At 40.0% G+C, this 13,182-nt stretch overlaps 1 protein-coding gene across 2 annotated transcripts in view; it reads right to left on the minus strand.

Annotated features, from left to right (window-relative positions):
- The window catches only part of LOC114053478 (kinesin-like protein KIF6), a 451,087-nt gene that overhangs the window by 27,920 nt on the left and 409,985 nt on the right, over positions 1-13,182 (minus strand). For both annotated transcript variants that reach the window (XM_027876578.1, XM_027876577.1), the window contains one exon: positions 6,670-6,752. In XM_027876578.1, coding sequence (XP_027732379.1) covers positions 6,670-6,752 — 83 coding nt within the window. The remainder of the gene's footprint in view (positions 1-6,669; positions 6,753-13,182) is intronic.

Raw genomic sequence — 13,182 nt, forward strand, 5'->3', positions numbered from 1 at the left:
TTGAACCCAGCTCTAGCTCATTCTCCCATTCCTTGGTTCATGACACCTGATCTGGTACTTAAAGCAAAGCAGCGTTTTTTATAAGAAGGAAGGGAGGGGGCTGCTGGAGCCACCCTGACCCCTCCCCATGGGCATGCTTTTGGAAGACTGGGCACATCTAACTGGAGAACTGATGGGAGAGGCTGTTTGAACTTCGTTATCTTTCTCTTGAATCTTGATGTCTCAAACCTCCTCCCTTCCCCCACCCTCTGCATGGTGTCCTCCTAAACCAATAATTCCTTCACTTATAGAAGTTCTGGTGATGTGGTGACACTACATCTGAACATGAATGTGGATGAAGTAGACTCAGTCTGCCCAGTGCCCTCAAGTCACCATTGAAGGCCGTTCTTCCATGAGCCAGAATGGCCTTTCCAAGTTGGCTCGCCAATGTTCCAGGGTAGGCAAGCTTCCAGTAGAATGATGTGGGCATTGTCACATTGTTTTCGATCTGTCTGGCAGCCTGGGGCAAATCCCAGTTGTCTTCTCTTTGCAGCATGTCCAGTTAGGTATTTCCAGAAGCAACCCTGAACTTTCGCAAACCTTGGGGCAGGCCACCAGCTGGCTCTGGAGCTCACAGACATGGTTAGCTGTTTGATGACCAAGAGCATGCCCTACTTTTAGCTCATCCAGCTTTAAGAACAGTCACTGGAGATTTGCTTCCAGGTCCTCCTGTACCACGGTGCAGTTGGCCTCTCTCTTCAGGAGCGCTTATTTCAAGGCACAGATGAAGTTCTATCTATCTTCATTTTTAATTGAAAGAGTTGTGATGACCTTTCTCAGTGCCTCCTTCTGCTCCTTCAGGGCACCTTGCCCAGGATGCTCAGAGATCTCCAGTGACTCCCCCCCTTCCCCAGTCTGCTTCGTGCCCCTGGACAAAGAGGTGCTTAGAGCTCATTGCTCAGCCTGGGACTTGGGTCTTCTTTCTGATCTTCTGGCTCTATCTCTCCCAGAGACTACTATGATATTTTGCAGGGAGAATTCCCAAAGAGTGGCCATCTCTTTTGCTTTCAGTTCTTTGCTACTGCAAACATTACTGCTATGAGTATTCTTTGACATCTTCAGGGTATGTATCTGGCCTAGTCCCTTCAAAGCATAATTCTGAATTCTTTTCCAGAATGGTTAGACCAATTCATAACTCTATCAACAGTGTATCAGTGTGCCTGTATTCCTGTAGCCCCTCCAGCACTATTTTAATCTATTGTAGCCTTTGCCAACTTGATGGGTGTGAGGTGAAACCTCAGAAACATTTGGGCTGGCATTTCTCTCATTATTAGTGACTTAGAACAGATATTCATATTACTGTTAATAGTTTGCAATTCTTTTGAGGACTATTCATATTCTTTGAACACTAGGGGATGGATCTTAGTCTTAAATATTTATATTAGTTACTTGTATATCTGAGACATCAGTCCTGTATCAGAGATAACTGATGCAAAGATTTCCCCCAATTGACATTTTTCTTTCTTATCCAAGCTTCACGGATTTTTTTCATGGAAAAAAACTTCTGTTTCATGTAAAAGTCATCCTTTTTTTCTGTGCAAGGAGGAGGAAATAACCTCTGTCACTTTTTTTGGTTAAGAACTCTCCCCCAATCTGTGAAAGGTACTCGCCCGATCATATCTTTTTGTAATCGTGTGACCTTTTATATTCATGTAGCCATTAGGAACTTAATTGTGATAAGTGGTAAAGGATGTTGGTCTAAACTTAATTCTGCTGAACTGCTTTCTAGCAGTTCTTGTTAAATAGGGAGTTATTTGTCAAGTAATTTATGTTCTAGTATTTATCAACTACAGTTATTGTTTATAGTATTTCTGATTCTTCCTTAGGTAGTCTATTCTGTTGATTTACTTTTATTTTTTTAATCAATATCAAAATAGTTTCATTCCTTTAAAAACAAAAACAATCTGTTGCCTGATTTCTAAAGGGCCCTGCTTATTATAATGGCTAAGCTCTGTGACTGTAGTGCTAGTTTTATATTGTACAAATTGCCTGTGGCTCTATGGCTGGTTCTCTGGCTAGTGTGCAAGAGCAGAATGTAACCACTAGGTGGCAGCATGTACAAAGTTTTCTACTAAGAACACTTCATCCTCTGGGGTGGCTTTTTATAGAAAGATTTCTGGCAGAGAATGTGAGAATCGGTGTGACCTCTTAGCCTTGCTGAAATGATTCCTTTACACAGGGTCAGGGTCTGTTTGGAAGCAAGAACAAGCTGGCTCATTAAGGCCAAAGTTGCCTCTGATGAATTAGCTATGTTGGGTCTACTTCTAAGACCCTTATTCATTCTTTGGAGAATTCAGAGGAGCAAACCCCTTACCTGTTCCCTCTGTGTGTTTTTACACACATATGTAATGTTTGGGTATATATATGTATATTAATATATTATATAATATATATTATAAATATATATTTATAAATTAATAAATATACTTCTATATTTATATATAATATATTATAAATATACATTTATAAATTATATATTATATAATAAATATATTTATACATATTTTATATAAGAAAACATGAAGTTTCTGCCACATGAGCACAGCAGTGGATAAAGTGCCCAATGAAGAGCAGGGCAGAAATATTTAATGTGATGTTGAATTGAATTGAATTGAATATCACTGAACTGAACAGAACTGAACTCCATAAGGCTCAATACTAACTCAAAACATCAGAATGCTGGTCCAAAATAAGGAGGAAAGAACAAGAGCTCAGGCACTCAGTGGAAAGAAACCTGTGTAGAATACTCACTGGTAGTCATGTGACAAATTAAAAATTCCAAAGAAGGGGTGGTAGATATCTGAGGGAGGTGGTTTATCCTATCAAGAGATGCCGAGTGGGTCATGGAGGAAGATGGGGAATAGTAAGAGATTCAATTTACAGACTATGACACAAAGAACCACAAATAGCTGACCAGGAGGCCAAAAAGTTAGTGGGATGCGTCAGTAATGTGGCTGTTTGGGCAAAAATTTAAATGGTAGTGAGTGTGAGGATGTGAGATCATTCATTCTCATATTCAATATATGCGTACTCTCATTGCAATGAGTGATGGAAGGAAGGGGGAAGGAAAGAAAGGCAGAGAAGCTTCAAGATTGCATATCCAAAATTCAAGGTCAAGGGTAGTGCAAGGCCCAGTAGAATACCTTGGGGAGGAATAAGACAAAAGGAAGGATTCTTTGGTGGAAAGCAAGACCTCTACAGATGAAAGGGAGGCTGTATGGTAAAGTGGAAAACATATCTGCCACTAGTTCTGTGACCCTGGACAAGCCATTTAACATCCCTGCCTTAAATGTAAAATGAGAAAGTTGGACTGGATGACCTCTAAAGTCTAAATGTATGAACCTATGAGCTTCAGAGACCATATAATCAAATTCTTACCACATGAAATCTTGCTATAGGCAACCAGGGGTATGCAAAGTCCTAGAATTTCTCAGTTGCTAAGTACCACCACTTAACCCCCACTGCCATGAAACATAAACTCAACACTAGAATGAATGATCTCACATCCTCATACTCACTACCATTTAAATTTCTGCCCAAACAGCCACACTACTGACTCATCCCACCAACTTTTTGGTCTCCTGGTCAGCCATTTGTGGTTCTTTGGGTTCCAGTCTGTAAATTGAATAACTTCTTGTTCTCCATCCTTATTACATGACCCGGAGAACATCTCTTCATAGGATAAATTGCAGCTTATGGAGTTCAATTCAATGTAACATTGAACATTTCTGCCCTGATCTTCATTGGGAACTTTATCCACTGTTGTGCTGATGTGGCTTTGCAACCTCTGATCCATTTCCTGTTCACAACATTGATGACTGAGGTAGTTATATTAAATATATGCAGTTTGGGTTTGGCAATCCAAGGAACCTTGGCTTTTCTACTTACCACCTGTATGCCTTTGGGGAAAATCACTCCAGCTCTCAGCCTTGGTTCCTCGTATGAGGGAGCTGACTTTATGGTTTTTAAGGTTCCTTCTAGCTCTGAATCTTATGGACCTATGAATTATTTCAGCCTTCTACCTGAACCATGCTTTGTGTTCACTGAAAATCCATCTTGTTTCAAAAAGTTTCATTTCTAGGTCGGCCAGCCTGGATAACCTCCTGCAGCTGCTATGGTTTTTCTTGGAGCTCTGGGAGGATGTTTGGAAACAAAACAATCAAGCAATCATCCACGAAACATAAATTGGTGATGTATTCACTACCAATCTTGATTTGCTTTTACAATCCAGGTCTCAGATTGCCACTGTCCAAATAGTTTTTGGGGAGATGGTATCTTTTGGTGAAACTCTTTTGGGGATAACCCTCTGGCACAAGTCCAAGAACAGTTTGATTTCAGTTTTATACTCAGAGCTTCTCTACTCAAGGATATTACATATCCTGGATTTATTCTTCTGTTACACAATACAATATTGATATTTTGACCAAGTTGGATGCTGTTTCATACTTTATAAATGCACAGACTGCAAAGACTTAAAATTCTTTGCATTTTTCTCAAAGTTGCCAGACTTCATGTGTGTAATCAGTAGTTGTAAAGTAAAGCTGGCATGAAAGGCGGCCTTTTTTGGGACCTATGGAATCCTCTAGGTCTGTCCCAATGAGGGGGTGTATTATGTGAGTGAAGAGCTTACATTATGCTAGTTAAACAACTTCTAATTCAACTTTAAAATTACATAAGACCCAAAATTCACATTTTAATGCGGTGACTTTTGTCATCCCTAAATTTTCAATCATGTTTTGGATGGGGCAGACCATCTATCCATCCATTTCTCTCTCTGTCTCTGTCTGTCTGTCTTTCTCTGTCTCTGTCTCTGTCTACAAATCTTTTTATCACTGTTTGGGAAATGGAAAGTCCTACTGAGTACTACACGATGAAGAAGCAAAGAGTATACCCATCCATGACTGATGGGCTTCCTAGTAGCTGGGCCATATTGTCTAAAGTGGAGGGACATGCTGGAGCTAAGAATGGAACTTAGAATGATAACTGGGGAAAATTCTATCTTCCTAGCTGGGTTAGATTATCCTGAAGACATTGAGATAGAGCGGAGGACAGCACGAGGAGCTCAGGCTAAACCACTTAGTGCCGACGTAGTGGGAAGAAGAAAGGCCTTTGTGTTTCTCAATAATAATAGCTAGCATTCATCTAGTGCTTTAAAGTGTGCAAAGCACTTTACAAATATTTTCTCATTTCATCCTCACAACTAGTCTGGGAGGTAGGTGCTATTATTATCCCCACTTCATAGTTGAGGAAATTGAGGCAGCCAGAGGTTAAGTGACTTGCCCAGAGTCATACAACTAGTGAACATGTGAGGCTGGATTAGAGATCAGGTCTTCCTAACTCCAAGTCCAGTGCACCATCCACTGCGTAGCTGCCTCCTTTATTTGAAAGGTCTAGGGGAATGGCTAACTGGGCAAGGTCAATGCTTATTAGTATTTGTAATCTGTATTTTACATTTTCAATGAGAAATCTCAGGCCTAGTCTATCCCACATACTTCCAAAATATAGCTCTTGACATTTGAGGCCTTAGGCCAAACCATATGGAATCTCCCTCAGGACAGCTCTGGTTATACTAGCATGATGGTTAAGAAGATGGCAACAGCTGTGGATTAGTTAGAAGACACCAAGCCAATGCTTGGGTGGGTCTGAGAGTCAAGGACCGTTGTGTCACGGACAACATGACTACAGCAAAGAAAGGAAATGGTCACTCCCTAGACCTAGCTTATAGAACATGGGCTACAGGGAAATAAAGCTCTACTTATATCCTGAAGCTCTTCCAGATCCTTGGGAAAAGATGTATCTCTTCTATTCTGATATTATGGGAACCCGCCAAAGTTTTAATGAAAGCCTTGCTATGGACAAGGAGTGCATTTTAGCTGCCCATTAAGGTGCCTGTCCAGGCTGCATTGCCAACCACTTGCTGGCCATCCAACACCAAGTCACGCCTTCCTAAGTTTTTTTTGGCATGGGTGTAGCTTATAGAAGAAGTGCTATACCTCTTTCATCCATTTTTGACACAACAACACACATTTGCCAGGATAGGAGTTAGAGTACTACTCTGCCACCACCCAACAGCTGTTTGAAGCTCTGCAGCTCAGGGCTCCATAACCTCAGATTTCATCTAAGACCTGTCCCATGGTACTGACGCCTCAGTTTAAAAACAAAAACGAAATACTATTTCAGGGAAATATCCAAAGTCTAAGTCTAGAGCAGGGTGTCTTGACTTGGGGACACCAAGTTAAAACATTATTTAATATAATATATATAATAATATAATAATTAATATACATATATGTTGATATCAATATATAGATAGATAACTATATTTCAGTACAATTGGTTTCCTTTGTAACCCTATGTATTTTATTTTATGTACTTAAAAACATTATTCCAGGAAGGGGCCCACAGGCTTCACTAGACTGCTAAAGGGGTCCAGGACACAAGCAAGATTAAAAATCCTTGGTCTAGATTTTCTACTCTTAATTAAAAGTAAAAAGTAATTTGTTCCCTCAGATCCCCATGGCACAGTCCAATCTCTAAGGAGACCCTTAAGTGAAGCAAAACTTAAGTAAACGAGAGAAGCCAAATACCTTTGCTGGATATTCTGACACCCTTGGGAGACCTTCTCCTTACCTTTTATTGGCGAGATGTGACTGCGATTGCTGTTGGTGCCGGGATTCTGGTGTCCGGAGAGAATTTGCTGGCAAGGATTTTTTCTGTTGACCCAAGAAGAATTTTTATAGAATCCCAGGAACATGTAAAGTGGGGAGGGAATCTCCTAGAAGAAGTGTATAATGACCCCTACTCTGATGACTACTACTGCTACTCAGCTTTATAGCACTTAAGGGTTTATGAAATGTCCTATATGCATTTATATCATCTGGTCCTCAACACCCATAGGGGTTGGAAAGGCAGGCATTATGGAATCACAGCATTTTAGGGCTGTAAGAGACCGAGGTGGTCATCTAGCCCAATCCAAGGCCCAGCCCAAGCCCCTCTGTCACATATCTCTCCAGTCTTTGCTCAAAGACCTCTGATGAAGACCTTTGCCTCCTGCGGCAGCTCAGTCTGCTTTTGGATTCCTAATAAAGGTTAGGAAGTTTTTGCTTCGACTCTAGTTCTGCCCTCTGGGACCAATTCTTTTCAAATGCTTGAACGCTGCCCTCCTGTTCTTCTTTCTCCTGCTCTCCTTCTCTTCTCCTGTCCTGGTCACCCTCCAGCTTCTCGGTATTCTTCCTAAAATGTTGTGCACTGACCTGAACACAATACTCCAGATGTAATCTGATCAGGGCAGAGTATAGCAGGGCTGTCATCTCCTTAGTCCTGGATTCTGTACTATTTATTATAGGATAACTACTTCACATAGGGTAACATATCCCTAGCTTTTTTGGCTTCCAGATTATATAGTATTGACTGATATTAAGTTGGCAGTCCACTAAAATCCCCAGTCTTTTCAGGATAACTGTTGTTGACTCTTCACTCCCTTTCATCTTCCCATATCCAACTTGTTTCTAAGAGCTGTCAATTCCACCTTTATAACACGTCTCGCTTAGGTAGCCTTGCTTCTTCTGACACAGCTATCCTCCTGTTACAGGCCCTCATCCCCTCATGCCTGGACTACTGCAATAGGCTGCTGCTTGGTTTGCCTACAAGTCTCTCCCCACCCTAGCCCATCCTCCATCACTGTCAAAGTGATCTTCCTAAAGTATACCTCTGACTATGTCATCCCTTCTCCCCACCCCACTCAATAAACTCCAGTGTCTCTCTGTCATCTCCAGGATATAAAGTGCCTTTATTTGGCATTCAAAGTCCTCCACAAACTAGCTCCATCCTCTTTCCATTCTTCTTATGCCTTACGCCCTCCCACTCTCAAGCCCTATGTACTCTGTAACCCAGTGATACCAGCCTCCTCACTGTTCCTCAAACAAGGTAGTCTGCCCTGGGATTATGGGCACTTTTACTAGCTGTCCCCCGAACCCCGAATTGTTCTCCCTCCTCATCTCTACCTGTTGGCTTCCCTGGTTTCCTTCAAGTCTCATTTAAAATCTCACCTTCTTCAGGAAGCCTTTCCCCATTCTCCCTACTTCCAGTACCCTCTCCCTGTTGATTAATTCCTGCTTAGCCTACATAGAGCTTGCTTGTAATTAGTTGCTTACATGTTGTCTCCCCCAATAGATTATGAGCTCCTTGAGAGCAGAGACTGTTTTTTTACCTTTCTTTGTAGCCCTAGTGCTTAGAATTTGCCTGGCACATAGTAGGCACCAAAGAAATGTTGACTGACTTGTCCTGCAAGATCAAATTTGACTTGTATTAAGATAGCTAGTTTATCTTTCTTGTTACCCTCATTTTGTGCATTTTTGTAGAGACATCTGAGGACAAGGGTTTTATTAATGTCTCCCTTCTTGGGTTTTGTTGCCTCTGGATTTTTGAGCATCTCAATAAAATGGGAATTCTATTTTTGGGAATACCAATACAATTGAGGGCAAGGGCTATTTTCATTTTTTCATTGGGATCGCAGCACTTAGCACAATTCGTGGCACAGAGTAGGTAATGTTTATCAAACTGAATCTCAATGATAATTCTTTTTACATTGTAGCTACTCTATATGGTATCTGGGATGGTGGGTGTACATGGACAGTTTTCTCCTTTTCCCTTTTTTCAATTTCTTTTTTGATTAGATTTGTAAGACTCCAGGTAAATAAATTCTTACTAGCCTTTGTAATGTGCACTCTTTCCCTGGCCAGTCTCCTGTCATTCCTATATTTTAAGCCAGGGTTTAAAATTCCAAATTCCATTTTCAGTCATTTTTAGCCAGCTGTTCAACTTCCCAAATCTGTTTTTTCTATTCTGAATCTTTTACCTTTGCTAGTCAGCACGGATGCACCACCTAGAACTCTAATGCTTTGATATTTTTACTCCAGCCTTCCTGATTTTTGGCAGTGTTTTCTGGGTTCCTTCCATCTATTTGTGTCCACAAAAGAAACAAGTTTTAGTCCTGTATTGAGAAGACATGTGACCTCTCTATTGTTGCTATCAGTTCAATAAATAGCTTGGTAGACTTCAACAGAAAGTCATTAACCACCATTCTTCTCTTCTTCCTCTGACCTTTCCTGGATGAACTCTCATCCGTTAAGACTTGTGGATCTACGTTATCACTCCTTGAAGCACAAACGGCTGGTTCCTTCTCAGGGTATCTATCCAGCTACCTCATTCCCCCCCCCCCTTGGCTTCAATTGTTCAATGGCCCTTCTTTCTTTCCTCTTTTGTGTCACATTGTTGTTGTTTGTACTTTGTTTTCAAAGAGGACTAGTGACATCATGATGTTGGGATAAATAGTGGATGATGGGCGATGATTCGTGCATGAATTGGATTTAAGTAAGGTAGAGTTGTACAAAGTTGTCAGCCTTACTCTCTCTTCCAGAGCCATCAAAGTACAGTGGCAAGACAAGAATCAGGACAACTGGTAACAGCCTGGAGTGCAGCAGATGACCTTGGAGTCTTCAATGTCTGACCAAGCTACATTTCACAGTGCCTGCTTCAGCTACCTTCATGGCTGTTGGAACAAATTGTTCTCATCCTCCCTTTCCACTGGGGGAAATCTTAACATGCTTGGGGTAGACACCCTCTTAACTCACCACTGGGTTTGAGGCCTGCTGGTTATCCTCAACCTGGTTTAGCCCATCTGCCTGGTTATATTATTCCACCCTTCAACTTCCTAATATTGATTAGAATTCATCTCTTCCTCTTCAGATCCTTTTTCTTGTTAGATTTTCACATTGAAACTTGTCTTATGATTTTTAAATAACCATAGTTGTAGAGGTAGAAGGAACCTCAGGGGCCCCATAATTCAATCTTGTTTTTAATGTAACTTTTATTTTACTTTTTTTGTCAATTAACAAGCATTACTGTTCCTTCCATCTCTACCCCTTTAAAGAAAAGAAAAAGCTCTTGTAACATATGCATAATAAAGCAAAACAAATTCTTACATTGGCCATGTCCAAAAACGTGATCTGATTCTGTACCTGAATCTATCACCTGTTTGTCTGAAGGTGGGTAGCGTACTTCATTATTAGATTCCTAGAATCATGGTTGGACATTGGATTGATCAAATTTTTTAAGTCTTTATTTAAGCTGAGGCATAATAAAATTTGCTTCTGGGTCTTAGTTTAACTCTATGTAAATCTTTATTTCTAGTATGTTTCTTGTGAACAACATATTTTTGAATCCTGATTTCTAATCCATTCTGCTAAATTATATTTCATGGGTGAGTTCATTCCATTTACAGTTATGATTGTTAATTGTATATTTCCCTCCATCCTATTCTCTTATGCATTCTCTTTTTTTTTTCCTATCCCTAGTATATAAAGAAGAAGATGGTGAGAGAGAATGAGTGAGTTCAGCACCAGTGTTCTAGGGCTGGTGTAATCTGCTTCTGTTCCCTGCTCTTCTCTTTCCCTCTCCCATAGCAGGTTTTTATCCTCTCTTTCAAACCCTTCTTTGAAATTCACCTTTACTAATTAATTAGTTTTGCTCAAGACTAATATTTTCCCTAATCTACCATCCCTCTTATTTTTCCCTTTCCTTTCTATTCTTTCCCTCATTTCCCTATTAAGTGACATGTATTTCCATACCCAACAGTGTATGTAGTGTGTGTGTATTCTTCCTTCCTTTGACGAGTTCAGATGAGAGGGAGACTCAGGTATCACTTGCATCCTTCCCTTACTCCTTCCTCCTCCTTTATAAAAATTTATACTTGTGTTTGCCAATTACATGAAATAATTTTCTCCATCCTTCCTCTCCTTATACCTCCTCCCATTTATTCCTCTTCCCCTCCCTTTCCATTTTTCTTTTAAGATCTTAAAACAAAACAGAACAAGCCCTCTGTCTAATTAAACTCTCTCTATGACCACTGATGAAGATAAGAGTTCTGAGGGGACACATGTATTATCTCCTTACATTAGAATATAATTTTTTCTTATTTAGTCCTTTATGATTGACTGTTCATGTTTACTCTTTTAATATTTCTCTTGACTCCTTTCAATATTTAAAAATTTATATGCATCTGGTCTCTTAATTAGGAATGCTTCTATTTCATTAAAGATCCATTTTCCCCCTGCAGAATTATACTCAGTTTTGTTGGGTAAGTTATTTTTGATAGTAAACCTGTATCTTTTGGCTTGTAGAATATTGTATTCTAAGTTCTCCTCCCCTTTAAAGTGGCAGCTAATAAATCTTGTGTGATACTGACCTTGGCTCTTTGGTACCTGAATTCTTGTTTTCTGGCTGCTTGGAGCATTTTTTTCTTTAACCTGGGAGCTCTGGATTTTTGCTATAATGTCCTTGGGAAGTTTTCATTTCAGGGTTTCTTCTAGGAGGTGATTGGTATATTTTTTCTATTTCCTCTTTGTTCTTTGTTTCTAAGAGATATAGGCTGCTTCATGATTTCTTGAAATATGATGTTTGAGCTCTTTTTTTTTGTCATAGCTTTCAGGTAGTAAATCAATAATTAAGTTATCTCACCTCAATCTGTTTTTTCAGATCAGTTGTTTTTCCTCTGAGATACCTTACATTTTCTTCTATTTTTTCATCCTTTTGACTTTGTTTTTGAAATATTTCTTGTTGTCTCATGATGTCATAATCTTCTCATTTTATCCATTCTAATTTTCAGGGAGTTTATTGTTTGAGCAACATTTTGTACCTATTGTCCCAACTTGTTAAATTCTATTTTCAATTTTTTTCTTCCATAGTTCTCCTTTCTTTTCCATTTTTCCCTCTATTGCTTTCATTTAGAAAATAATTTTTAACTCTTTAAAATCTCTTATGACATCTCTTCTATGAATTCTAGTTAACCATATGCCCTAGCTGTGTTTTCCTTTGAGGTTTTATTTTTGGAGTCATTCTCTTCTTCTAGGTTTATATCTTTATCTATCAACAAAATAACTCTTCTTGGTGGGATTCTTTTTTTGTTTGTTTGTTTGTTTGTTTTGTTTTCTCATTTTTCCAACGTATTTTCTGACTTCAGAATTTATGTTAAGGCTCGGCTCTATGCACTTCTGGAGGCATTATCTGGATTGAACTTGTGTTCTTGTGGTTCTCGTGCTGTTTCTTTCTTGGGGGTATTAAGTATTGTTATTCCAGAATTTCAGGAACAGCTAGGGCTGTGGACTTTACAGCTTCCAGTGCTTTCAAAGTGACTTGATCCAGGGAAAAGTCTGGTTGCTGCCAACCTGCTCTGAGGTCTCTAAGTTCTTGACAGGAGTTTGGGTCTAAGCAACACACCTGTGGGCTTGCCTCTGGTTGGCTGGAGGCTGAGTAGACTGCTTCTGAATTCAGCCATTATAAGTCAACTAAAAAGCTTTGTTTTTCAGAGTGAAAGAAATGTGGATTCCTCCTTTGTCTGAGTTTTCTGCCCTGGTTATTCTGCTGCAGGCTTCAGACTGGGTTGGGGACTGGAACTGAGATCCCTTCTCAGTTCCTGGAGTCAGAGTTATGCAACTGCCATTTCCTTCTGAACTTGCTCTTTTCTCAGTACACAGCCTAGGGCCTAGTCCCCTCCTCAATTTACCCCAGATCTATGACCCCAGAGTTGCCATTTGGCACCTGTTGTTGTATCCTACACAAAGTTAGGACCGTCTGTGTGGTTTTGGGACCTCTTCTTGCCCTAATAGACAGCATCAATCCTCTTTTAGTACCTATGCTAAAATGCTCTACATGGCTGTACCTAATTCCTGATGTTTCATGGCTCATCCCCTAGTATCCCTGAGTTGACCTCTCTGTCTATCTCCTTATGCCAGCCTTGTGTAGAAAAATAATTCACTGTGGCTTTTCCTTGAATTTCATAGTCAAGATGGTCCTTTTTCTAGATTGTGGGGGAAGGGTTATGGGAGACAGCTAGGCTGTACTTCTTTCTACTATTTCACTATCTTGGTATCTGAGTTAACTCCATCATTTTAAAGAGATGGAAACTGAGGTCAAGGTAGGTTTTGATTTGTCCCAAGTCATACAGGTCGTAAATGTCAATAGTAGGATTTGAACCCTGGCCTTCCTACTATAGAGCCAGTGCTCCTCTCACTGTATTGCTCATATCTCTGATACCCTAAAGCATGCAGAAGTAATCCTAGATCTCTTTCACCTTCTCTTCTAGGA

Source organism: Vombatus ursinus, unplaced genomic scaffold (genome assembly GCF_900497805.2).
Source record: "Vombatus ursinus unplaced genomic scaffold, bare-nosed wombat genome assembly UNPS02014811.1, whole genome shotgun sequence".
Classification (NCBI taxonomy): Eukaryota; Metazoa; Chordata; class Mammalia; order Diprotodontia; family Vombatidae; genus Vombatus; species Vombatus ursinus.